Source organism: Trichechus manatus, unplaced genomic scaffold (assembly GCF_000243295.1).
Source record: "Trichechus manatus latirostris isolate Lorelei unplaced genomic scaffold, TriManLat1.0 scaffold00239, whole genome shotgun sequence".
NCBI lineage: Eukaryota > Metazoa > Chordata > Mammalia > Sirenia > Trichechidae > Trichechus > Trichechus manatus.
Window position 1 is genome coordinate 1,663,682 of NW_004444175.1, and position 27,139 is coordinate 1,690,820.

At 39.1% G+C, this 27,139-nt stretch overlaps 2 protein-coding genes across 5 annotated transcripts in view; one reads left to right on the forward strand and one right to left on the reverse strand.

Moving 5' to 3' along the window:
- The window catches only part of ABHD18 (abhydrolase domain containing 18), a 63,465-nt gene extending 40,691 nt beyond the window's left edge, over nucleotides 1–22,774 (reverse strand). Inside the window, exons 1-4 of one of the 4 annotated variants that reach the window (XM_023743154.1) lie at nucleotides 22,550–22,774; nucleotides 4,440–4,548; nucleotides 3,706–3,790; nucleotides 407–507 (exon numbers count right to left, since the gene is read on the reverse strand). In XM_023743154.1, the coding sequence (XP_023598922.1) occupies nucleotides 407–507; nucleotides 3,706–3,790; nucleotides 4,440–4,531 (278 nt within the window). In that variant the 5' untranslated portion in view covers nucleotides 4,532–4,548; nucleotides 22,550–22,774. Of the gene's footprint in view, nucleotides 1–406; nucleotides 508–3,705; nucleotides 3,791–4,439; nucleotides 4,549–17,468; nucleotides 17,974–18,879; nucleotides 19,811–22,545 lie in introns of those variants that run through there. The other 3 variants (XM_012559375.2, XM_023743157.1, XM_023743155.1) reach the window with 3 other exon arrangements.
- Nucleotides 22,775–22,960: 186 nt separating this feature from the next.
- Nucleotides 22,961–27,139, forward strand: part of MFSD8 (major facilitator superfamily domain containing 8) — a 72,823-nt gene continuing 68,644 nt past the window's right edge. Inside the window, exon 1 of the mRNA XM_004389276.3 lies at nucleotides 22,961–23,087. Within this exon, the coding sequence (XP_004389333.2) occupies nucleotides 23,023–23,087 (65 nt within the window). The 5' untranslated portion in view covers nucleotides 22,961–23,022. The remainder of the gene's footprint in view (nucleotides 23,088–27,139) is intronic.

The following is a 27,139-nucleotide window of genomic DNA, read 5'->3' on the forward strand; positions in this document are numbered from 1 at the left end:
TCAATGAACATCCTTGCACATACACTACTATATGTTCTTAGAAGAAATATCTTGTAATTCTGCCTTTTCAATAGTTTAAGCCTGCTAAGTACTTTGGAAAGGAGTCCTGGTGGTGAAGTGGTTAAGCACTCAGCTGCTAACCTAAAGGTTAGTGGTTCAAACTCACCAGCCAATCTGTGGAAGAAAGATGTGGCAGTCTGCTTCTGTAAAGATAACAGCTTTTGAAACCCTATGGGGGAGTTCTATTCTGTCCTATAGGGTTAATAAGAGTCAGAAATCATTGACGGCAATGGGTTTGGTTCTTTTTTAAGATAATATGAAATAACATGGAACTGGTATTAATATATTTTTAAATGAACATAAATAACTTATTACTTTAATTCATTTTCTGAACAAAAATTCTTACCTTGCAATAACAGACTCAACTGGCATGATATCAGGCACATAATGTGCCATGGGGGAAACAAAGTGTCCATCTAGGATCTTACAGTCTGACTGCTCCTCAATCTAAAAGAAAAGCAAAATCAAGATGTATGCATGTAGACTAAGATATCTTGGTCTATTATAGATGCTTACATGCCTCTTCCCCACATGCATTTCTTTTCCTTCTACATTCCTTACTACGGTCTAGTTGGGAAAATAAACTACAAATGAATCTCACTTATACACTGAGATGCAATAACACAAAATGAAATACTAGTTAGAAGAATTCGACAATATGCAACAATATAAAAAAATCATAAGAACAACTTATAAACAAATTACAAAATAATTGCCACAATCAAATAAGAGTTGACATTAATAGGTTAGAATGGCTCAATATCAGGCAATTAGTTGATGTAATAATGAATCATGTCAATAGATTAAAGAAAGAAAAATGAGATATTTACATATATAGAAATGGCATTTGCTAACATTCAATACCTAAACTTACTTTCCTCTCAAATAGTTATTTCTTTAAAATAAATAATCAAAATTAAATTAGCAATAAAACACCAGATATATTTATCAAAATCAGAAACAAAACTAAACATCTGTGGATGATGTGTACATCTAGCTTTTTTTTTAACCCAAATTACTAGCTAGTTGTGTCAACACCATTTATTGAATAATCCATATTTTTGCAACTGACTTAAAAGGGTACTTTATCATGTGCTAAATTTCCATATTTGGTTTTATTAGCTTATCTTTTATTTCTGCACCAACATCATGCTGTGTTCATAACTGCAGTTTTATACTATCTATTGATAAATGACTGAACTAGTCTTTCCCTACCACTTTCTTTTTCAGAGTATTCCTGATCTGATTATACTTTCATATATTTTCCCAAAACAACTTTAAGATCCTTTTATGAAATTCTAAACTGAATATTCTGATTGGGATTTCATTGCATTTTTAAAAATGCCCAAAATGTCTAACATCTGTATAATACTAAATTTTTAATCCAAGAAGTCTTTCCATTTTAGCCACTTTTATGCCTCTTAAGGAGCCTTTGGTGGCACAGCTACCAAAATGTGGGCAGTTTGATTCTACCAGCCGCTCCGTGGAAACGTTATGGGGCTGTTCTACTCTGTCCTATAGGGTCACTATGAGTCAGAATCAACTCGACGGCAGCGGGTTTGGTTATTTGGTTTTTTTTTGGTTTATGCCTCTTATAGTTTTAAAATTTATACATTATTTTGCAAGTAACTCTTCATGTGGTGACTCTCTAACTAGATTTAAAAAAAAAGAAAAGAAAGAAATCAAACCAGTTATTGTGGAGTATATTCTGATTCATGATGATCCTGTGTGTGTCAGAGTAGATCCGCGCTCCATAGGGTTTTCTTTTCTTTCTTTTTTAACCATAGGGTTTTCAACAACTGATTTTTTTGGGAAAAAGACTGCCAGACCTTTCTTGTGAGGTGCCTATGGGTGAATTCAAACCACCAACCTTTCGGTTAGCAGCCAAGCATTTACCATTTGCCCCCACTAACTAGATTATTCTCCTTTAATATTAACAAATCTTCTGTTATGTTGAATAATTTAACTCTCCTGAGCCTAAAGAGAGAGGAACCCCGGTGGCACAGTGGTTAACCCTGGTGGCTCAGCTGCTAACCAGAAGGTTGGCTGTTCAAACACATCAGCTGCTCTACAGGAGAAAGATGTGGCAATCTGCTTCCATAAAGATTTACAGCCTTAAAAATCCTACAAGGCGGTTCTACTCTGTCCTATCAGGTCAGTATGAGTCAGAATCGAATCGACAGCAATGGGTTGGGTTTTTTTGGTTTTCAGCTTAAGATACAAAATGAGGTTCAGAAAGATTCAGTTCTAAGTACTTTCTTGTATTTAGGTAAATACTAACTATATGTTCCCAAACATACATGAACACAGTTATTACAAGCATCCATTCAGGATACAAATGGCATTATTTAAATATTAAATGGGAAATTCATACTACACTCATTTTTTTTCATTTTTTAAGTTTATAAATTTTTTTCTAAGTTTTATTTATTTTGTTGTTGTTGATGATGGGAATATACACAGAAAAACAAACACCAATTCAACAGTTTCTACACGTACGATTTAGTGACACTGATTACATTGTTTGAGTCCTGCGACCATTCTTGCCCTCCTTTTGTAAGTTGTTCCTCCATCATTAACATAAACTCACTTCCCCCTAAGGTTCATATCTAATCTTTCAAGTTGCAGTTGTCAGTTTGATGCCCTATATATAGCTCCTAAAAGAGCATAATGCTCAAGGCAGGCCTTTTTTTTTTTTTTTTTTTACTAGTTAAGCTGAACTACTGTTCGATTTTAAGATAACTTCAGGGGATATTTTTGGTTTAAGGTTTCAAGATTATCTCAGGGCAACAGTTTCAGAGGTTCATCCAGCCTCCATGGCTCCAGAAAGTCTAGAGTCCATAATAATTTGAAATTCTGTTCTGCATTTTCCCCCTTTTGATCAGGATTTTGCTATGGAATCTTTGATCAAAATGTTTAGTAATGGTAGCCGGGCATCATCTAGTTATTCTGGTCTCATGGTAAAGGAGGCAGTTGTTCATGGAGGCAATTAACCACACATTCCATTTCTTCTTTCTATTCTTGACTCTCCTTCTTCCTCTGTTGCTCAGGTGAATAGAGAGCAATTGTGCCTTGGATGGCTGCTTGGAAGCTTTTAAGACCCCAGGCACTTCATTTCTCCTACTGGCTGAGTAGTATTTCATTGTATGTATGTACCACGTTTTGCTTATCTATTCATCTGTTGGTGAGCATTTAGATTGTTTCTACTTTTGGCTATTGTGAATACAGCTGCAATGAACATTGGTGTACAAGTCTCTTTCTGAGTCTCTGCTTCCAAGTCTTTTGGGTATATACCTAGGAGTGGAATTGCCAGGTCATACAGTAGTTCTATTTTTAATTTTTTGAGGAACCGCCACACTATTTTCTACAACGTCTGTACCAGTTTGCATTCCCACTAGCAATGGGTAAGGGTTCCTTCCAATTTCCTCACGTTCTCGCTAACATTTGTTATTTTGTTTTCTTTTTTTTAATCATAGCCATCCTAGAGGGAGTGAAGTGGTATTTCGTTGTGGTTTTGATTTGCATCTCTCTGATGTATACTCATGTTTTAAGGTTTATTGCTATTTTACTCCAACATTCAATCTATTTTTGCCATATATTTGTTTAACCAGAATTTCCATAATTGCATTTCTTTCTTTTGAATACCTTATCAATGTAAACTGGATAATCACTTGAAACCAGATGCTGGCATCTTTCTCGATTTCCAATCAGCTTTCTGAATTCAAACAGTCTATCATAGGAAAGGAGAAAAAATTCACCTTTTATGCCCATTATATTGAGACTGATGAAAAATGATAAAAATTAGCAAACGCAGTTTATAAGTCATGTTAAAATTTAATTTTAATCACTAATGAAAAAATATTAGGCTCCCCCCCCACCCAAACTGGATCCTTTTCCTCAGAGAATTGTGGGAAATAACACTGTTCAGAAAGTAATTAACACATATAATACTCAAAATTAACGGGACCAATCCTGAAAATTCATCTTTTTAGGTCTAGATTTTCCCATGAATACTAGTGTGTCCCAGTTTTATAGCCATTACATATTCAGGTTACTAAAGAAAACTTAGTCTCTGGAAATTATATGCAACTCTAATCAGCTTAATATTTGAAATTAAAAATCCAGTTGACATTTCTGAGAGCTTTTTGTTTTAAAATCTGAATTATTTAAAAATAGTCCAACTTATGATTATATGTGCTAAAACTTAAAGAGAAATAAATAAAAAGACAAAAGGGAAAAAGAATTTATTTTTACATAGTTTAATGCTTTATTTGCAGGATAATCTAATTGAAAGTAAAAGATTTTATAACTGAAATAAAATTTTAAATATTAAATAAAACAAAAAAATCAGAACAAGTATTCATAAAAAAAAAGCTTACCTTTTGAGATCCTCTGGCCTTCCCCATCCTCTGATAAAAAGTTTTGTGAGGAGAAGTCTCCGGTATAAAACATCTAACTTGCTCACACCCATTAGTAGTAATCAAACATCTATGAAACAAAATTTTAAATGGCTTTAAAATATTTTATTTTTATCAATGCTGCAAGTCAACTTTCTAACCATTTCTTTAAATATCAGATCAGTTTAAAGATTGACAGTAAACTATAAACTTTGAATTTACTGTCTTGGGAATAAGATAAGAGATATGGAAAAAAAGAACCAAGATATAAGTAGAGAAGTAGAACCTTGAGTTTCACTAAATTTACTAAATTTCTCTAGGGCAAGATCTTATCCTCAGCACAGTGACTGACAGTAAGTAGCCAATTATTTGTTGGTTAACAATAGTAGTGGCTAATATGTATTTTTTTTTTATTGTACTCTAGATGAAGGTATACAGAGCAAACTAGGTTCTCATTAAACAATACACATATCGTTTTGTGGCATTGGTTGCTAACCCCACAACACATCAACACTCTCCCCTTCTCGACTTCAGGTTCCCATTATCAACTTTCCTGTCCCCTTCTGCCTTCTCGTCCTTGCCCCTGGGCTGGTGTGCCCACCTACTCTTGTTTGGTTTTATGGGCCCGTCTAATCTTTGGCTGAAGGGTGAACCTCAGGAGTGACTTCATTACTGAGTTAAAAGGTGTCCTGGGGGACATGCTCTTGGGGTTTCTCCAGTCTCTGTCAGACCAGTAAGTCTGGTCTTTTTTTTTTTCTTGTGAGTTTTAGAATTTTGTTCTACATTTTCCTCCAGCCTTGTCCGAGACCCTCTATTGTGATCCCTGTCAGAGAAGTCGGGGGTGGTAGCCAGGCACCATCTAGTTGTGCTGGACTCAGTCTGATGGAGGCAGTAACGGCTAATACTTAGGTAGTACAGTAAAATCTGTGAAAACTGGAACCTGCATAAGGCGGAAACCTGTCTGAGGAGGAAAACTCAAATATTTTCCACTAAAACGAGCGACAGAATAGTAAGACTGTACTCTGTCAAAGGCAGAAAACTTGCGAGACCCAGAAAAACAGATTTCAATGTACAGTACTATGTTATCTGCCAGGCACCAGGCACTATTTTTAAATACACACACACACACACACACACACACACACACACGTTCTCATTTAAGCCTTCTAACAACTTTCTGAAGTAGAATCTATTATCCCAGTTTTATGGGTGCAGAAACTGAGGCACAGGGTAGGTGATTTATTTACCCAAGGTCACAAGGCTAGTGTAGGCAGAGCCAAGATTTAATCCTAGGCACAGGGCTCAAGGATCTTTGCTAGTATATTACACTTCCTCTCTACTACACTACAGGAGTCCCTGGGTGGCACAAACACTGATAATCCAGTTAGTGGCACAAACAGTTAATGCGCTTGACTGCTAACTAAAAGGCTGGAGGTTCAAGTTCACTTACAGGTACCATGGAAGAAAGGCCTGGTGGTCTGCTGCCAAAAAAATAGCCACAGAAAACCCTATGGAGCACAGATCTACTCTGACACACACGGGGTCACCATGAGTCAGAAGTGACTTGAAGGCAACTGTTTTTTCAAATTACACTACAGTGAATGAAAATAGTTAAACACTTGTATACCACTTATCTTTTCCACAGATTCCTAATTTTTTAAATATCTACCTCTGTCTTTTTAAATTGAATGCTATAGTTTTGATTTGTGCACAATACCTACTTCAGGTCTAGAGTTTATTCTACTTAGATAAGAGAAACTGGAAATTTGCATTTCCAACATTAAGCTTTAATAAGTACTTACCCATTGCATCAAATGTTTTTTTTTTGTAATCACCACTTATGTATTGTATTTTTGCTCTTTGATTTTTAACAAATTACAAGTCTAACTTAATGCTCTTCTTTGTTTGCATAGGTGTACAATCTAACCCATCATCAACTGGGCTGGCACTTTAAGTTGTTTTTATGACTGGGTCAGGAAAACCAAGTCAGGCATACTGCTTCTCACAACTGTTAGGACCAAGAATAAGCATTTCCTTCATCATATACTTGTTAGGTAATATAGATACAGAGTACAGTATTAAATACCATATTCCCCCCAATTTCCATGTATTATTCAATTACTTTTTGTCTTCTTTTTAAAATTTTTATTTGGTAAAATATCTATGACAAAACATTTGCCATTTCAACCATTTTTATATGTACAATCCAGTGACACTAGTTACATTCACCATGCTGTGCAACCATCACCGTTTCCAAATTTTTCATCAGTCTTAACAGAAACTCAGCACCCCCTTAAGGAATAACTACCCCCCCCCACACCTTCCACCATGCCCTGGTAACAACTCATAAACTTTGATCTCTAGGCTTATGTCTATTCTAGATATTACATATAAGTGGGTTCACACAATATTTGTCCTTTTGTGTCTGACTTGCCAATGTCATGGCATGTGCCAGAACTTTATTTCTCTTTATGGCTGAATAATATTCCATTGTATGTTTTCTTAGTTTCCTACTGCTGCCATAACAAAAAATACCACAAGTCGGTGTCTTTAAAGAACAGAAGTTTATTGTCTCACAGTTTTGGAGGCAGGACATCATTTATAGGGAAGCCTCAGGTTGGTGGCCCCAGGTGTTCCTTGACATTCCTTAGCTCATAGACAGTTCCTCACATGGTCTCCTCCTCCTGTGTGTATGCCTATTTTTGTGTTGTTTTCCCTTTATATAAGATACAACTCAGAACGGATTAGGTTTAGGACCCCCCCCCTCTCAAATGAGGTTATAGCCTCATTAACATACAAATGAAACCCTTATTCAGGGTCATATTTACAGGTACAGGGCTTAGGACTTCAATATAAGTTTTTGGAAGACACAATTCAATGCATAACATATGTATATACCACATTTTATTTATCCATTCATCTGTTGATGGATGACTGGGTTACGTCTACCTTTTTGCAACTGTGCAAAATGCTGCAAAGAACATGGGTGTACAAGTATCTGTTTGAGTCCCTACTTTCACGTCTTTTCAATATAAATCTAGGAGTGGAATCACTGGGTCATATGGTAATTCTATGTTTAACTATTTGAGGAATTGCCAAAATGTTTTGCGTAGCAGCTGCACCATTTTACAATCTTACCAGCAATGGATAAGAGTTCCAATTTCTCCACATCCTCACCAACACTTGCGGTTTTCCAATTTTCTGGTAATAGTTACCCTAGTCGGGGTTAAGTGATATCTCATTGTGGTTTTCATTTACATTTCCTTAATGACTAATGACATTGAGCATCTTTTCATGTGCTTACTGGCAATTTGTATATCTTCTTTGGTGAAACGTCTCTTCAAGTCCTTTGGCCATTATTTGATTGGGTGTTTGTCTTTTGTTGCTGCATTGCAGTTCTTTATATATTCTGGATACGGATATACCTCATTTTATTGCGCTTCACTTTATTGCACTTCACAGATACTACATATTTTACAAATTGAAGGTTTGTGGCAACCCTGCATCAAGCAAGTCTATCGGCACCACTTTTCCAACAGCATACGCTCACTTTGCGTCTGTGTGTCATATTTTGGTAATTCTCACAATATTTCAAATTTTTCATTATTATATCTGTTATGATGATCTATGATCAGTGATCTTTGATACTACTGTAACTGTTTTGGGGCACCATGAATTGTACCCATCTAAGATGGCGAACTTAATCGATGAATGTGTGTGTTCTGACTACCCCACTGACTGGCTGTTCTGCCCTCTCTCTCCCTCTCCTTGGCCCTCCTTATTCCCTAAGGCATGGCAATACTGAAATTAGGCCAATTAATAACCCTACAATGACCTCTAAGTGTTCAAGTGAAAGGAACAATCACATATCTCACTTTAAATCAAAAGTTAGAAATGATTAAGCTTAGTGAGGAAGGCATGTGGAAAGCCAATATAGACCAAAAGCTAGGCCTGTTGAGCCAGAGAGTTAGGCAAGTTGCAAATACAAAGGAAAAGTTTTTGAAGGAAATTAAAAGTGTTACCCCAGTGAACATACAAATGATAAGCAAGCAAAAGAGCCTTATTGCTGATATGGACAAAGTTTTAGTGGTCTAGAAAGAAGATCAAACCAGCCACAACATTTGCTTAAGCCAAAGCCTAATTCAGAGCAAGGCCCTATCTGCAATTCTATGAAGGCTGAGAGAGGTGAGGAAGCTGCAGAAAAGCTAGCAGAGGTTGGCTTATGAGTTTTAAGGAAAGAAGCCATCTCTATAACAAAGAAGTGCAAGGTGAAGCTGCAAGTGCTGATACAGAAGCTGCAGTAAGTTATTCAGAAGACCAAACTAATTGATGAAGGTGGCTACACTAAACAACAGATTTTCAATGTAGATACAATGGCCTTATATTGGAAGAAGATGCCATCTAGTACTTTCATAGCTAGAGAGAAGTCAATCCCTGGCTTCAAAGCTTCAAAGGACAGGCTGACTCTCTTGATAGGGGCTAATGCAGTTGGTGACTTTAAGTTGAAGCCAGTATGCATTTACCACTCCAAAAATCCTAGGGCCCTTAAGAATTATGCTACATCTACTCTGCCTGTGCTCTACGAATGGAACAAAGCTTGGATGACAGCACATCTCTTTACAACATGGCTTACTGAATATTTTAAGCCCATTGTTGAGACCTACTGGTCAGAAAAAAGGATTCTTTTCAAAACATTACTGTTGTTGTTTTTGATAGGTACCATTGAGTTGGTTCAGACTAACAGCAACTTTATGTACAACAGAATGAAACACTGCCTAGTCTTGTGGCATCCTCATGATCGTTCTCATGCTTGAGGCCACTGTTGAAGCTACTGTGTCAATCCATCTCGCTGAGGGTCTTCCTCTTTTTTGATGACCCTCCACTTTACCAAGCATGATGTCCTTCTCCAGGGACTGGTCCCTCCTGATAACATGTCCAAAGCATGTGAAACGAAGCCTCGTCATCCTCGCTTCTAAGAAGCATGCTCGCTGTAATTCTTGCAAGACAGATTTGTTCGATCTTCTGGCAGAACAAACTGCCAAAAGAATATATTCAATTTTCTTCAGCAACACAACTCAAAAGTGTCAATTCTTCTTCAGTCTTCCTTGTCATTGTTCAGCTTTCGCATTCATATGAGGCAAATGAAAACACCATGGCTTGGGTCAGGCACACCTTAGTTCTCAAGGTGACATCTTTGCTTTTTAACACTTTAAAGAGGTCTTTTGCAGCAGATTTGCCCAATGCAATGCTTCTTTTGATTTCTTAACTGCTTCTTCCACGGGTGTTGTGGATTCAAGTAAAATGAAATCATTGACAACTTCAATCTTTTCTCTCCATTTATCATGATGTTGCTTATTGGTCCAGTTGTGAGAATGTTTGTTTACTTTATGTTTACTTTACTTTATGTAATCCATACTGAAGGCTATAGTCTTTGATTTTCATCAGTAAGTGCTTCAAGTCCTCTTCACTTTCAGCAAGGAAGGTTGTGTCATCTGCATAATGTAGACTGTTAATGAGTCTTCCTCCAATCCTGATGCCCCATTCTTCTTTACATAGTCCAGCTTCTTGGATTATTTGCTCAGAATGCAGTTGAAAGGATACAACCCCGACACACATCTTTTCTGACTTTAAACCACACAGTATCCTCTTGTTCTGTTCAAAAGACTGCCTCGTTGTCTATGTACAGGTTCCTCACGAACACAATTAAGTGTTCCGGAATTCCCATTTTTCACGATGTTATCCATAATTTGTTATGATCCACACAGTTGAACGCCTCTGCAAAGTCAATAAAACACACGTAAACATCTTTCTGGTATTCTCTGCTTTCAGCCAGGATCCGTCTGACATCAGCAATGACACCCCTCCTTCCATGTCCTCTTCTAATTTCTGGCTTGAATTTCTGGCAGTTCCCTGTCAATGTACTGCTGTAATCGCTTTTGAATGATCTTCAGCAAAATTTTACTTGCATGTGATATTAATGATATTGTTCAGTAATTTCTGCATTCAGTTGGATCACCTTTCTTTGGAATAGGCGTAAACATGGATCTCTTTGAAGTCTTTGTGGCACAGTGGTTAAGAGTTCGGCTGCTAACCAAAAGGCACACAGTTCAAATCCACCATCCGCTCCTTGGAAACCCTATGGGGCAGTTTTACTCTGTCCTACAGTGTCGCTATGAGTCGGAATCAACTCAACAACAACGGGTTTGGTTTTGGGGTTTTTTTTTCCAGTCAGCTGGCCAGGTAGCTGTCTTCCAAATTTTTTGGCATAATCTAGTGAGCACTTTCAGCGCTGCATCCATTTGCTGAAACATCTCAATTGGTATTCCGTCAATTCCTGAAGCCTTGTTTTTTGCCAATGTCTTCACTGCAGCTTGAACTTCTTCCTTCAGTACCAATGGTTCTTGATCATATGCTACCTTCTGAATTGACTGAACGTCAACCAATTCTTTTTGGTACAGTGGCCCTGTGTATTCTTTCCATCTTATTTTGATGCTTCCTGCGTCATTCAGTATTTTGCCCATAGAATCCTTCAGTGTCGCAACTCGAGGCTTGAATTTTTTCTTCAGTTCTTTCACTTAAAGAAATGTCAAGTGTGATCTTACCTTTTGGTTTTCTAATTCCAGGTCTTTGCACATCTCATTATACTTTACTCTGTCTTCTCGAGCCGCCCTTTGAAATTTCTGTTCAGCTCTTTTACTTCATCGTTTCTTCCATTCACTTTAGCTACTCTACGTTCAAGAGCAACTTTCAAAGTCTCTTCTGACATCCATTTTGGTCTTTTCTTTCTTTCCTATTTTTTTAATGACCTCTTGCTTTCCTCATGTATGATGTCTTTGACATCATTTCACAACTCGTCTGGTCTTCGGTCATTAGTGTTCAATTCGTCAAATCTATTCCTGAGATGGTCTCTAAATTGAAGTGGGATATACTCAAGGTTCTACTTTGGCTCTCATGGATTTCTTCAAATTTTCTTCAGCTTCAACTTGAACTTACATATGAGCAATTGATGGTCTGTTCCGCAGTCAGCCCCTGGCCTTGTTCTGACTGATGATACTGAGCTTTTACATCATCTCTTTCCACAGATGTAGTCAATTTGATGCCTGTGTATTCCATCTGGTGAGGTCCACGTGTACAGTTGCCATTTATGTTGTTGAAAAAAGGTATTTGCAATGAAGAAGTCACTGGTCTTGTAAAATTCTATCATGCAATCTCCAGCATCGTTTCTATCACCAAGGCCATATTTTCCAGCTACCGATCATTCTGTTTCCAACTTTCACATTCCAATCACCAGTAATTATCAATGCAACCTGACTTCATGTTCAATCAATTTCAGACTGCAGGAATTGATAAAAAAAAATCTTCCATTTATTCATCTTTGGCCTTAGTGGTTGGTGCATAAATCTGAATAACAGTCATATTAACTGGTCTTCCTTGTAGGCATGTGGATATTTTCCAACCCTGACAGCATTGTACTTCAGGACAGATCCTGACATGTTCTTTTTGACAATGAATGCAGCGCCATTCCTCTTAAATTTGTCATTCCTAGCATAGTAAACCATATGATTGTCTGATTCAAAATGGCCAATACCAGTCCAGTTCAGCTCACTAATGTCTAGGATATCGATATTTATGCATTCCATTTCATTTCCGACGACTTCCAATTTTCCTAGATTCATACTTCTTACATTCCACATTCCAATTATTAATGGATGTTTGCAGCTGTTTCTTCTCATTTTGAGTCGTGCCACATCAACAAATGAAGGTCCTGAAAGCTTAACTCCAGCCACATCATTAATGTCAACACTACATTGAGGAGGCAGCTCTTCCCCAGTCATATTTTTTTTCCCATACAAAAATTTATTACATACATTGTTATGTGACTCTAACTGCTCTCCGTATACTGTCACAGCACACTCCTCCTTTCCACCCGATTCCCCATGTCCATTCAACCAGCTCCTAACCCTCTCTGCCTCCCCATCTCATCTCTGGACAGAAGCTGCCCGTTTAGTCTCTTGTATCTACTTGAGCTAAGAAGCACACTCCTCACGAGTATCACTTTACGTCCCACAGTCCAGTCCAATCCTTGTCTGAAGAGTTGGCCTCAGAAACTGTTTTAGTTCTGGGCTGATAGAGAATCAAGGGGCCATGCTTTCCGGGGTACCTCCAGTCTCAGTCAGACCATTAAGTCTGGTCTTCTTACTAGAATTTGAGTTCTGCACCCCACCTTTCTCCTGCTCCATCCGGGACTCTCTGTTGTGTTCCCTGTCAGGGCAGTCATTGGTGGTAGCCAGGTACCATCTAGTTCTTCTGGTCTCAGGCTGATGAAGTCTCTAGTTTATGTGGCCCTTTCTGTCTCTCGGGCTACTACTTTCCTTGTGTCTTTGGTGTTCTTCATTCTCCTTTATTCCAGGTGGTTGGGACCAATTGATGCATCTTAGATGGCCGCTTACAAGATTTTAAGATCCCAGACATCATTCAGCAAAATAGGATGCAGAACGTTTTAATAAGCTTTGTTATGCCAATTGACCTAGATCTCCCCTGAAAGCATGGTCCCCAGACCCCTACCCCTCCTACTCTATCCCTCAAAGTATTTGATTGTATTCAGGAAACTTCTTACCTTTGGTTTAGTCCAGTTGTGCTGCCTTCCCCTGTAGTGAGTTCTGTCCTTCCCTTCACCTAAGATAATTCTTGTCTACTATCTAGTTAGTAAATAACCCTCCCACTCACTCCCCACCCTTGTAACTATCAAATAATGTTTTCTTCGGTGTTTAAACCTTTTCTTGAGTTCTTATAATAGGGGTCTTATACAGTATTTGTCCTGCTGTGACTGACTAAATTCACTCAGCATAATAAGTTCTAACTTCCACCAAGTTATATGATGTTTCACAGCTTCCTCATTGTTCTTTATCGTTGTGTAATATTCCATTGTGTGGATATACCATAGTTTGTTTATCCATTCGTCCATCGATAGGCACTTAGATTGCTTCCATCTTTTGGCTATTGTGAACAGTGCTGCGATGAACATGGGTGTGCATATATCTATTCGTGTGACGGCTCTTGTTTCTCTAGGATATATTCCTAGGAGTGGGATAGCTGGATCATATGGTACTTCTATTTCTAGCTTTTCAAGGATGCGCCAAATTGATTTCCAAAGTGGTTATACCATTTTACATTCCCACCAACAGTGTATAAGTGTTCCAGTCTCTCCACAACCTCTCCAGCACTTACTGTTTTGTGTTTTTTGGATTAATGCTAGCCTTGTTGGGGTGAGATGGTATCTCATTACAGTTTTGATCTTAATGGCTAATGATTATGAGCATTTCTTCATTTGTCTGTTAGCCACCTGAATATCTTCTCTGGTGAAGTGCCTGTTCATATCCTTTGCCCATTTTTTAATTGGGTTATTTCTCTTTTTGTTGTTGAGGTTTTGCAGTATCTTGTAGATTTTAGAGATTAGATGCTGATCGGATTTGTTGTAGCCAAAATTTTTTTCCCAGCCTGTAGGTTGTCTTTTGACTCTTTTGGTGAAGTCTTTTGATGAGCATAAGTGTTTGACTTTTAGGAGCTCCCATTTATCTGGTCTCTTCTCGTGCTTGTGCATTGTCACTTAAGGTTCGTAATGTGTTTATGCCATGTATTAGGGCTCCCAGCATTGTCCCTATTTTTTCTTCCATGATCTTTATTGTTTTCGATTTTATATTTAGATCGTTGATCCATTCTGAGTTAGTTTTTGTGCATGGTGTGAGGAATGGGTCGTTTCAGTTTTTTGCCGATAGATATCCAGTTATGCCAGCACCATTTGTTAAAGAGACTGTCTTTTCCCCAATTAACAGACTTTGGGCCTTTGTCAAACATCAGCTGCTCATAAGTGGATGAATTTATGTCTGGATTCTCAATTCTGTTCCAGTGGCCTATGTATCTGTGGTTGTACCAGTACCAGGCTGTTTTGACTACGGGGGTGGTATAATAGGTTCTAAAATCAGGTAGTGTGAGGCCTCCCACTTTGTTCTTCTTCTTGAGTAATGCTTTATTCGGGGCCTCTTCCTTTTCCATATGAAACTGGTGATTTGTTTCTCCATCTCATTAAAAAATGCTGGTGGAATTTGGATTGGGATTGCATTGTATCTGTAAATTACTTTGGGTAGAACTGACATTTTCACAATGTTGAGTCTACCTATCCATGAGCAAGGTATGTTTTTCCACTTATGCAGGTTTCTTTTGGCTTCTTGCAGTAGTGTCTTGTAGTTTTCATTGTATAGATCTTTTACGTCTCTGGTTAGATTTATTCCTAAGTATTTTATCTTCTTGAGAGCTATTGTAAATGGTATTGATTTGGTGATTTCCTCTTCGAGGTTCTCTTTGTTGGTGTAAGGGAATCCAATTGATTTTTGTATGTTTATCTTGTATCCTGAAACTTTGTTGAAATCTTCAATTATTTCCAGTAGTTTTCTTGTGGATTCTCTGGGGTTTTCTATGTATAACATCATATCATCTGCAAATAGAGATACTTTGACTTCTTCCCAATTTGGATGCCCTTTGTTTCTTTTTCTTGCCTAACTGCTCTGGCTAGAACCTCCAGCACAATGTTGAAGAAGAGTGGTGATAAAGGGCAGCCTTGTCTGGTTTCTGTTCTCAAGGGGAATGCTTTCAAAGTCTCTCCATTTAGGATGATGTTGGCTGTTGGCTTTGTATAAATGCCCTTAATTATACTGAGGAATTTCCCTTCTATTCCTATTCCTATTCCTATTTTGTTGAGAGTTTTTAAGATCACAAGTTATTAAGTAAAAAAGTTTCACACATTACCACCATTACAGGATTAGGCTTCTCAATCCGTAATTCTGCCTTTAAGACAGTTTCTGGTTATATTTGAATAATGTTTTGTAAAGATATCCTAGTTGGGAAAGAATATTAATCTGAAAGTTAAAAAAAAAAAAAAATTTGAACAATTTGTACTGAACATATCCAATTACTGGCAGGAACGACACAAAATAATACTTAGTAGAACTGCCTCATAGGAAAATATTAAGTAGATGACATGAGCATAAAATTTTAGTTTCTGTTGTAATGTTCCTAGTGTCTCAAAAGAACAATGTTATAGATAGACTAGTGGAGGGATCCTGTAAATTTTTTTTGTATAGGGTCAGATAGTAAATATTACAGGCTTCAAGTGCAAGGAGGCAAAATAGAGGATATTACACAGGTACGTAGATAACAAGAGAGAAAACTAATTTCAAGAAAAATTTTATTGAGGAAATTCAAAATATAACAATTGAGTATAATTTTTTGGTAATACAGGTCTACTAATGAGAAGAATGGAATTCTTTTTCTTGTTTGGGGTTAAAAGTTAATGTCCCCTATTATCAAATAAAGCGCAAATGTAAAAACTCTTCTTAGCTTACAGGCCATATAAAAATACGCAGTTTGGTCCATGGCTGCAGTTTGCCAACCACTGAGGTAGAAAATCAAATTAATCATAGGTATGTCACAAATGTCACAATAATGTCACAAGTGCAAAGATACAACTATAAAACACTATATTTATTAAAATTTTAAGTTATCCACATCCTGCATAAAAAAACCAAACCTTTGCTGTCGAGTTGGTTATGAATCATAGTGACCCTATAGGACAGAGTAGAACTGCCCCATAGGGTTTCCAAGGCTGTAATCTTTATGGAAGCAGACTGCCACATCTTTCTCCCATGGGGTGGCTGGTGGGTTCAAACCGCTGACCCTTCAGTTAGCAGCCGAGTGCTTAACCATTGCACCACCGAGGCTCCCACATCCTTCAAAATGGGCATAAATATAATATGGATATTGATTTTAAGAGACTTCAATATGACATAGGATAGATCTAAAATTAGTATTGTATCTAAAATAAACACTATTTAATTAGCCATGCTTTCGTTTCTCTTCTTAAAATTTAAAATTTAGGGTTAATTTGATAGTCTTCATAAAATTTTTAGAGAAAAAAAAAAACTAATGTTTTCTTTTTTCTTGAAACTTTCTCAGTAAGCAGAAGTGCAGGTAATCCCCAACTTACAATCGAATGACTTACGATGGGGTTCTGTTCCAATGATTCCATCATAAGTGGGTTCTGAAATAAGTTAAATATCTGCTTTTTTTTTCCGTTTTCATTATTATTGCCTTTATTATCAGTGTCTTTATAAATCCAATCTTTGTCTTTGGGGGTTGGAAACATTACATATAAACTTACAGATATATTTTAATACATAAAACCAAAAACCAATCCCACTGCTGTGGAGTCTATTCCAACTCATAGCGACCCTATAGGACAGAGAACTGCCCCATGGGGTTTCCAAGGCTGTAAATCTTTACAGAAGCAGACTACCACATCTTTCTCCCGTGGAGTGGCAGGTGGGTTTGAACTACCAACCTTATGGTTAACAACCGAGCACTTCTACCACTGCATCACTAGGGCTCCTATTTTAATACATACATACATAAAAAAATACACAAATCACAAAAAAATAAAATAAAAAGGATAGTCATAAGTGCGGTTCATCAAAAATACATCATAAGTCGGGGACTACCTGTTGTTCATTATTCTATTGACCTTAGACCAAAACTCAAAGCTAGTATTATTCTCCTCAAAAAAGGCCATTGCATAACTTAAATATATGAAGGCTTATCCAAAGCCTTTAAATATAAGAATTTGAAGAACAAATCTCTTAAATATGAAGAACAAATCTCTTGAACCTAGTTTGTTTTTCTCCATCCCACTTTTTTTTCTTAACATTAAGAGTAGTTTATCAAGAATCCCTGAAGAAGAATAAAGCTGGGTATATTAGTTATCTATTGCCGTGTAACAAATTACCAGAAACTTGTTGGCTTAAAAAAACACACATTTATTATCTTACAATTTCTGGAGGTCAGGAGTCTGGGCACTGCCTAAGTTTTCTGCTCCAGGGTCTCACCTGGGTACAATCATGGTGTCACCTGGGCTTCATTCTCATCTAGGAGCTTAAATGTAGAACCCACTTCCAAACTCACTCAGGTTATTGGCAGAATTCATTTCCTTGTTGTCTGTCAGCCAGAGGCCAGCCTCAGCTCCTCAAAGCTGCCCACAGTTCTGTTCCACATGGCTCTCTTCATAGGCAGTTTATGGCTTACTTCTTGAAGGCCAGCAGGAGAATGAAAGTGAGTGTGCTAGCAAGAAGCAGTCTTATATAACTTAATATAACCATGGGAGTGACAACCATATTCTATTAGAAGACAAGTCACAGGGCTGCTCACACTCAAGAGGAGAGGGTTACAGAAAAGTGTGAACAAGGCAGGGATTATGGGGGCCACTTTAAAGACTGTTCGCCATATTGGAAGAAATCAATTGTGTTTCTTATTCTTTGAGCAGAATGTCTGGGCTGACACCCTCAGGATTTTCAATACCAGGTGGCAATTACCTTCTTACCATTTATCCCTCCCCAGTGGGGGGTGGGGTGGAGGTGGGATCCTTAGGCCTAAAATAAACATTTGTTTATAAGTGAATGAGGAGCCCTGGTGGCGCAGTGGTTAAGTGTTCAGCTGTGAACTGAAAGGTCAGCAGTTTGAACCCACTAGCCTCTCCACGGGAGAAAGATACGGCAGTCTTTCCTTAGACCTGAATAAACATTTGTTTATATATAAACACGCTCTTAAAAGTTTGTCTAAATAAGGTTTATATATTTCCATTCACTTAAAGCCCATGCCTCTTAGTATTTTGTTCTTTAATCAGTGAACAAATAGTAAAAGGCAAACTGGTTTCTGAAATACTGTCTTCATTATACACATTATCTACCAGTTGCTGCTATGATTCTGACTCATAGCAACCCTATAGGACAGAAATAATATGGACAGAGATTACGAAGCTGTAATCTTTACGGAAGCAGACTGCCACATCTTCCCTCTGCAGAGAGGCTGGTGGGTTCGAACCATGGACAGTTTGGTTAGCAGCCGAGCACTCAACCACTGTGCCACCAGGGCTCCTTATATTTTATCTACATTAGTGCAATTATTAAAATCAAGTGTACGTAGAACATTAAAGGAGCCAGGCACAAAGTATATATATATGTTAAAATTTCTTGACTAGTGTTTCCTTAATTCTAAATTATTGTTACACATTCCAAATATGAAGCCAACTCTTTGGATATATTTAGATATGCAAGCCTATTCTGGGGGGTTCTATAGCTTAAGCAGAGAGCATTCTGAGTGATGAATCATGGTTTTAATAATTCTGCTTCATAAGCCTTCCTGGAACTGTTAAAATATATGGCATTGATACATTTTTTTGGTGTATATTTATTAAATAACGACAGGAAAAGGAGCAGATCACTTCAATATCCATGGCATCAACAATAGGCAGATTTCATGTTAGTTAAAAAAAAAAATTCGAACACTCATATTTTACTGTAAGAAGAAAAGTACTAACCTGTTCATGAGACATTCCATTTTTCTAAACTGTAATATTCTTCTTGGACAGTAGTAGATAAAGAATAAAGGAAGACAAAACATTCAGAAGTAGAAGGTTGCAATGGAGGCAGAAAGGATATGAAAACAATGAATTTTTCAAATATTTTGTAAAGTGTTATATATGTATTATGCGCCTAAATTTCTTACTCATTCCTAATTTTCAACTCTACACTGGAAAAGCTTCACAAATAACTTGAATTCCATATATTACAGGCCAGAAGTATCAGTTCTCCAAATCTAGAGCTTGCATACTCCTTGCCATATTTACCTGCCAGTAAACCACTGACCAATGAGGAACAGAAGGCAAATCAAAGACACACATAGCTCAATATAAATTTGGTTCTGGTGAACTCTGCAGGTTTGGGGTTACATCCCGTTGCCATCACAACGCTATCCAAAAAAAAACCGAACTCACTTTCCTCAAGTCGATTCCGACTCACGGACAACCCTACAGTTCTTCTTAAATCCCATTTCAGCCTAAGAACAATATAAAAGTCCAGGTGTTTCTGGGACCTTCTAAACATGTAGGTCCTTCTACGCAGGACTGGCTGGGTTCAGGGTGTCCACTGCCACCAAAGACAGAAAATAATCCAAGCCAGCGGTAAAGACAAAGTTGTCAGAAACAACTCAAGTTTCCAAAAAAAAGAGGCATAACCTGGAGCCATGCCAGATACATAAAGCCCCCACATCAGTCTGGACTGACACCAATGAGCTTCTGCAGAAACAGGAACCACTTTTGAAGTATGGATCAAGCCAAACTGACATGACTGTCACCTATGCTTTTATATAACCAAAGTGAAAGGGAAAAACAAAGTGAAACAAAAATAGGTCTAGTATGGTGCCAAGTCATTTCTAGAAATGAGCTCTGTTGCTAAAGTGGCGCTCAAAATCTATTACACCATCTAGCACTTCTATTTCCTATCACTCTGGTACCTAAGAATTTAAGCAATTCAACCCTAATTTTTTTTCTGGACCCGTATCCTCATATTAAAAACAAAACCAAAAACAACAACAAAAAAAAAAAACAGTTGCCATCAATTCCAACTTATGGCAACCCCTGTGTGTTTCAGAGTAGAACTGTGCTCCATAGGGTTCTCAATGGCTGTGCTCTTTGGGAAGTAGGTTGCCGGGCCTTTCTTCCAAGGTGTCTTTGAGTGGATTTGAACTGCCAACCTTTCAGTCAGTAACCGAGCACTTAACCATTTGTGCCACTCAGAGACTACTCATATAGTTGGTATCTATCTCAAAGGCATAAATGAAAAAAAAAAAAAGCTACTATGCACAAGAACTTCACCCTACAAAAAAGCAGACCTAATTTTTTTATCTTATAACTACTTTTAAATCGCTTCTTTTCAATACAAGTTTAAGTAGCTGAAAAAGGGTTTAGATATTCACTGTTGAAATATACTGTCCTAGTTTAACGAATTTAATTCCTTTTACCTTATACCGGAGAAAAGCAGGAAAATAGGTATGTGTTCATTTGTTTTGTGGGGTGGATATCTATTCTGAGCAGTCATCTAAGGAAATCCATCAGGCGGGTTGTCTCACATCCTTGTGTGAAACATTCAGCAAAGACTCTCTTTTCCAACTTAGCTCCTCTTTTCCATGGGCTTTAAAACAAGTTAATTTTTTAATGTTGACTTTGGATCCTATGCATGTGTGTTCCTAAGAAAATTTTTTTTCTTTTTTCTATTGTTATAATACACAGAGCTTATCTGTAGTCTAAAGTCATCACCTGAAGGCAGCAGTGGAAAATAGCAGCGTCAGAAGACCTGGGTTCCTCCACTAGCTCTGTGACCATGAGGAAGCCTTAACCTATAAAAGGGAAATAAGACCTAGTCTAATACATAGTAGCAAATTATTTCATTTACATAACAATGGAAATACTTGTTTTGATATTTTTTTAAGATATATGGGAAAAGATTCTTTTGTTGTTCTTCTCACAGGAAGCCTGGTGGTAGTCAGGAGACCTGTGTTTCTTGGATTCTAGCTCTGTTGCTTGTTAGCTGGGTGACCCTAGACAAGTTATTTAATGTCTCTGCACTCAATTTACCTGTAAACTTGAGACAATTCCCACCCCACAGGATTGTTGTAGGGATGAAATGAGGTAATTCGATAAGCATTCATTCAACATATATAAATATATACATTGCTCTTTGAACGATTCTTTGAAAGAAGTGATTTAGAAGTGGTTATAAGATAAAAAATTAGGTCTCCTTTTTTGTAGGGTGAAGTTCTTGTACATAGTAGCTTTTTTTTTTTTTTCATTTATGCTTTTGAGACAGATACCAACTATATGAGGAGTCTCTGAGTGGCACAAATGGTTAAGTGCTCAGTTACTAACTGAAAGGCTGGTGGTTCAAATCCACTCAGAGACACCTTGGAAGAAAGGCCTGGCAACCTACTTCCCAAAGAGCACACCACTCTCCTAGATGCTGTATTGGTTAAATGTTCTTTTGCCCACTATGTTTTACACACTGTGCTAGACTCCAGGGATTAAAAGAGAAGACTACCACGACACAGCAAAGCTTTGTGCAAAGTTATGGCAAGAAAATACCAAGTTTTCTACCCATGTACCACCTTGAAATCAATTATAGGAAATCTGATGTGTTTTTGTGAGTTGTTACAGATGAATTTGCAAGACCTGAATCCAAATGTCAGGTCTGTATCAGAAGATAATTCTCAGCTAACAGAAAACAGTTCAAGTTTAGCTGTTCACCAGTGAAACGTGCCTGACAGACACAAGATTACAAAGGAGACAAAGATCAGAGGTGATGGCATACTATGCCACACACAACGTATACCTAGTACAGGACCTGGCCCAGAGTAAGTGCTGATAAATATTTATTGAAAAGAAGTGAGTTTGAATCCCAGCTTTGTCACTTCCACACCGAGTGACTGTGGATAAGTTATCGACTTCTCTGGACCTTAGTTCTCTGTAAAACAGAAATGTGTCTGCTTTACTTTTCTCATAGGACAGTTATGACCGAATGAAATCACATGAGAATGTATCTAGTGCTAATAAAACAGTAATTATGCGACATAATGACTACTGTCACCAACAGTTAAAGCTTACTCGTTGCAGAAGTAAGAAATTAATAATGAAGCATCAGGAAAGGAACAGCATCGAAATTTGAGAAAAACTCGTATTTTCTAAAAATGTCATCTTCCTTAATGAAAAGATCTGGTAACTGCTAAGCACGTGCTGTGGCTTTTCTACCTCCCGGTTTTCTACCTCAGGCTCTTCTGAGAAGCATCTTGCAAGGCTGAGACCGCAGCCGGCGCAGCGGGATGCTGAATGCGGGTCCTGCAAGTTAGAGAGGCCGAACCCCACCTACACGCTGACAAGGTGCCACGGGTAAGGTGCCTTTGTAGTTAGCCGAGCAAGAGGGCGAGGGCGCGCGGTCACCTCCACCTTCCATAGGGGGAAGCCATCGCCCGCACGCCCACCTCAACTTGACCCGCCCGAACGCGCCCCGGAACCGGACTTCGCCTCCAGCCTCGCCCCGCGCTCTGGGACCCCAGCGTCCCCGGCCTCGTCCCGATCCCCCTAGAGTCCCTGCCACCCGTCACGTACTAGGCGAGCGAAGAAGCGCGGGAAGCGAGGCCTAGGTCGGCAACTTACTTACTGTCCGCCCGGCGGGCGCCTGCTGCGGAGCCAGCCTAGCCTCCCAGCGCCGCCGCTCCCAGGACTCTCGGGACTTGCGTTCCCTCCGTGCCGCACTCCCTGCCCCCGCAGCCTCTTCAAGAACGGACGTGAGAAGTAGCAGGAGCTAAGCCAAGAGAGGCGGACGAGCCCGGGGCGGGGCGGCCGTTTGGACACGCCCCGAGCCCTACGGCTGGGAGACGCAGACCAAACGAGAAAGACGAGTGACTGGGATACGAAACCCCAGTGGGCAGCAGCTGCCCCGACCCGGATCCCTCCCTGCCGCGTGCCTCTTGGTCTCCGCATAACCCAGCCTCTGACCTCGGGGCGCTCCGCCCACTTCTGGGTCCGGGCGCGCACGCGCACTTCCAGGCTTGTTTGACAGCTTCAGACTGCCTAGTGTAGAAGGAGGTGTCGCGAGAGGTGGCCTCACGCCACCGGTTGGGGGCTGTAACTATGGCGAGCCTGGAAACTGAGGCTGAGCAGGAACCGCTCTTAGGCAGCCGTACATCCGGAAGCAGGTGAGTGAGCGAATGCTGATGGAAGGCTCCTCACTCTTCCCGGGCTGTTGGGATTGGCCCTCTCCCGGGCGTCAGCGCGCTGGGTCGAACCCTCACTGCCAGAGTATTGCCGGAGCGTCACGAGCAGGCGTCAGGTCTCGGAAGCCCGGGAGGTGCGCTTCCACTGCCGTAGAGGGCGTCGGACCGCGGGCGGCGCGGAGCTGTGAGCCCACGGGCTCCAGTGAAGATGTTAGAGAAACAGTAGCCGCCTTTGAGTCGGAATCGACTCTGCGGCAACGGGTTTGGTTTGTTTGTTTAGCTGCGTATTTGACGTGTACTTCAACATTGTTGCGGCACCCATCCCTCTGCTTTCTCCAATTGGCCTTTTAGAGCTGATCACTTTCCACATTTCACAGAGGTTCCGAAATAATGGTTTTGATCTATAGTACTGACCTACCTAATTGCTTGCTAAGTTCTAGATACTTTGTTATCAAGTAAACCTGTTTAAAGTGGGTTCACCTTTGTCAGATGCCAAATGTACAAATAAAGACTAATTTTTAAGCATTTAAGGGATGACGTGCCAGATTTTTAAAAATACAATTGTATTTATTTTGTTGTTGTTGAGAATATACACAGCAAAACATATGCCAACAGTTTGTACATGTACCATTTAGTGGCATTGATTACATTCTTGGAGTTAGGTAACCATTCTCATCCTCCTTTTCTGAGTTGTTCCTCCTCCATTGACATAAATTTACTGCTCCTCAAGGTTCCTATCAATTGTCAATTTGATCCCTACTGATAGTTCTAAAAAGAGCGTAATACTCAAGGCAGACCTTTTTTTACTAGTTAAGCCAAACTATTGTTTGGTTTCAAGAAGACTTCGGGGGATATTTTTGGTTTACGGTTTAAAGAATTTCTCAGGGCAGTAGTTTCAAGGGGTTCATCCAACCTTCATGGTTCCAGGAAGTCTGGAGTCCATGAGAATTTGAAATTCTATTCTGCATTTACCCTCTTTTGATCAGGATTTTTCTGTAGAATCTTTGATCAATATGTTCAGTAATGGTAGCTGGGCACCATCCAGCTCTTCTGCTCTCGTGGCAAAGGAGGCGGAACTGGTTCCGAGGCAATCAGCCACACATTCCATTTTCTCTTCCTGTTCCTGACTCTCCTTCATCTGCCCAGGCGAATAGACACCAGTTGTTGTGCCTTAGATGGCCGCTGGCAAGCTTTTAAGACTCCAGGTGCTAGGCATCAAACTAGGATATAGAACATAGGTACTAAACATGTTAGTAGGCCAGCTAACTGGGATGTCCCATGAAACCATGACCCTAAACCTCTAAGCCAAAAAACGAAATCCCGTGAAGTTTTTGGTTGCACATAATCAGCCTCAGCAGCTACTCTTTCTTTTTTTCTTGTCGTTGTAAATATATCACACAACTTTTGACAATTCAGCTTTTTACAGGTGTACAGTTTATTGACAGCCATTACAATAATTAGCTGCACAACCCTACCCTTAATGCGATACTTCCATCACAGCTAACCTCCCGCTTTCCCCCTCCGTTTCGCCCCTGGTAACCACTAATAAACTTTGTTCTCTATACATTTGTCTTTTCTTGTATTTTTATATAAGTGAGGTCATACAATATTTGCCCTTTGGGATTGGCTTATTTCACTCAGTATAATGTCTTCTAGCTCCAGCAATATTGTAGCATGTATCAAGACTCATGTCTGCTACTGGCTGAGTATTCTTTTGTTTTTATTGTACTTTAGATGAAGGTTTACAAAACAAATAGTTTCTCATTAAACAGTACACATATTGTTTTATGACATTGGTTAACAACCCCACGACATGTCAACACTCTCCCTTCTCAACCTTGGGTTCCCTATTACCAGCTTTCCTGTCCCCTCCTGGCTTCTAGTCCTTGTCCCTGGGCCGTTGTGCCCCATTAGTTTCATTTAGTTTTATGGGACTGTCTAGTCTTTGGCTGAAGGGTGAACCTCGGGAGTAACTTTGTTACTGAGCTGACGTTGGTGGGGGGCCGTGCTCTCAGGGTTTCTCCAGTCTGTCAGGCCAGTAAGTCTGATCTTTTTTTGTGAGTTAGAATTTTGTTCTACATTTTTCTCCAGCTCTCTCAGGACCCTCTGTTGTGATCCCTATCAGAGCAATCGATGGTAGCCAGGCACCATCTAGTTGTACTGGACTCAGTCTGGTGGAGGCCTTGGAAAGTTGTGACCCATTAGTCCTTTGGACTAATCTTTCCGTTGTGTCTTGTTTTCTTCATTCTCCCGTGCTCCCAAAGGGGTAAGACCAGTGGAGTATCTTAGATGGCTGCTCACAGGCTTTTAAGACCCCAGATGCTACTCACCAGGGTAGAATGTAGAACACTTTCTTTATAAACTGTGATATGCCAGTTAAGCTAGATATTCCCCAAGACCATGGTCCCCACAGCCCTCAGCCCAGCAATTCAGTCACTCAGGGAGTTTGGGTGTCTATGGAGCTTCCACGACCTTTCCTTGTACAAGTTGTCCTGGCTTCCCCAGTATTGTGTACTGTCTTACTGTTCACCAAAGTTATCACTTATCTATTGTCTATTTCGTATTTACCTCCCCCCTACACACACCTCCCATGCCTCGTAACCATCAAAGATTGTTTTTTGTGTGTAAACCTTTTCATGAATTTTTACAGTAGAGGTCTCATACAATATTTGTCTTTTTGTGATTGACTTATTTCACTCAGCATAATGTCCTCCAGTTTCATCCATGTTAGGAGATGCTTCACAGATTCATCATTGTTCTTTATTGTTGCATAATACTCCATTGTGTATATGTACCATAATTTTGTTTATCCACTCATCTGTTGATGGGCATCTGGGTTGTTTCCATCTTTTTACTATTGTGAACAATGCTGCAGTGAGCATGAGTGTGCATATGTCTATTCGTGTGACAGCTCTTATTTCTCTGGGATATATTCCTAGGAGTGGGATTGCTTTATCGTACAGTATTTCTATTCCTAGCTTTCTAAGGAAGCACCATATTGTTTGTCAAAATGGTTGTATCATGTTGCATTCCCACTAGCAGTGTATAAGACTTCCGATCTGCCCACAGCCTCTCCAACATTTGTTATTTCCAGTGTTTTTGATTCATGCCAGTAATGCCAGGGTGAGATGGTATCTCCTTGTGGTTTTGACGTGCATTTCTCTAACGGCTAGAGCATTTTGTCATGTGTCTGTTGGCCGCTTGAATGTCTTCTTTGGTGAAGTGTCTGTTCATCTCCTTTGCCCGTTTTTTAATTGGATTATTTGTCTTTTTGTTGTAGACGTGTTAGATTTTCTTGTAGATTTTAGAGATTAGACCTCTGTCTGACTTGTAATGTCCAAAAATTTTTTCCCAGTCTGTAGGTTCTCTTTTTACTCTTTTGGTGAGCATTAAGTGTTTAATTTTTGGAAGATCCCAGTTATCTAGCTTATCTTCTGGAGTTTGTGTGTTGTTGCTTATGGATTGTATCCTGTTAATGCTGCGTATTAGGGCCTCTAGTGTTGATCCTATTTTTTCTTCTATGAACTTTATAGTTTTTTGCTTTATATTTAGGTCTTTGATCCATTTTGAATTAGTTTTTTTTTAAATTTTTTTATTGTACTTTAGATGACTGTTTTACAGAACAGTTTCTTATTAAACAGTCAGTACACATATAGTTTTATGACGTTGGTTAACAACCCCACGACATGTCAACAATCTCCCTTCTCAACCTTGAGGACCTTTTCTTGGTGAAAATATACATAGCCAAAGTTACACCATTTTGAAAGTTTCTACATGTACCATTCAGTGACATCAATTACATTCTTCCAGTTCTGCTGCTATCCTCACTATCCTTTTCCAAATTATTCCATCACCATTATCTTCAACTCACTGTCCCCTAGGCTTCCCATAAAACCTTTTGAGTTCCTGTTGTCAATTTGATCTCACACAGAGAATTCTTTTTTTTTTTGTACCTTAGATGAAGGTTTGCAGAACAAATAGTTTCTCATTAAACAGTACACATATTACCCTATGACAATGGTTAACAACCCCTT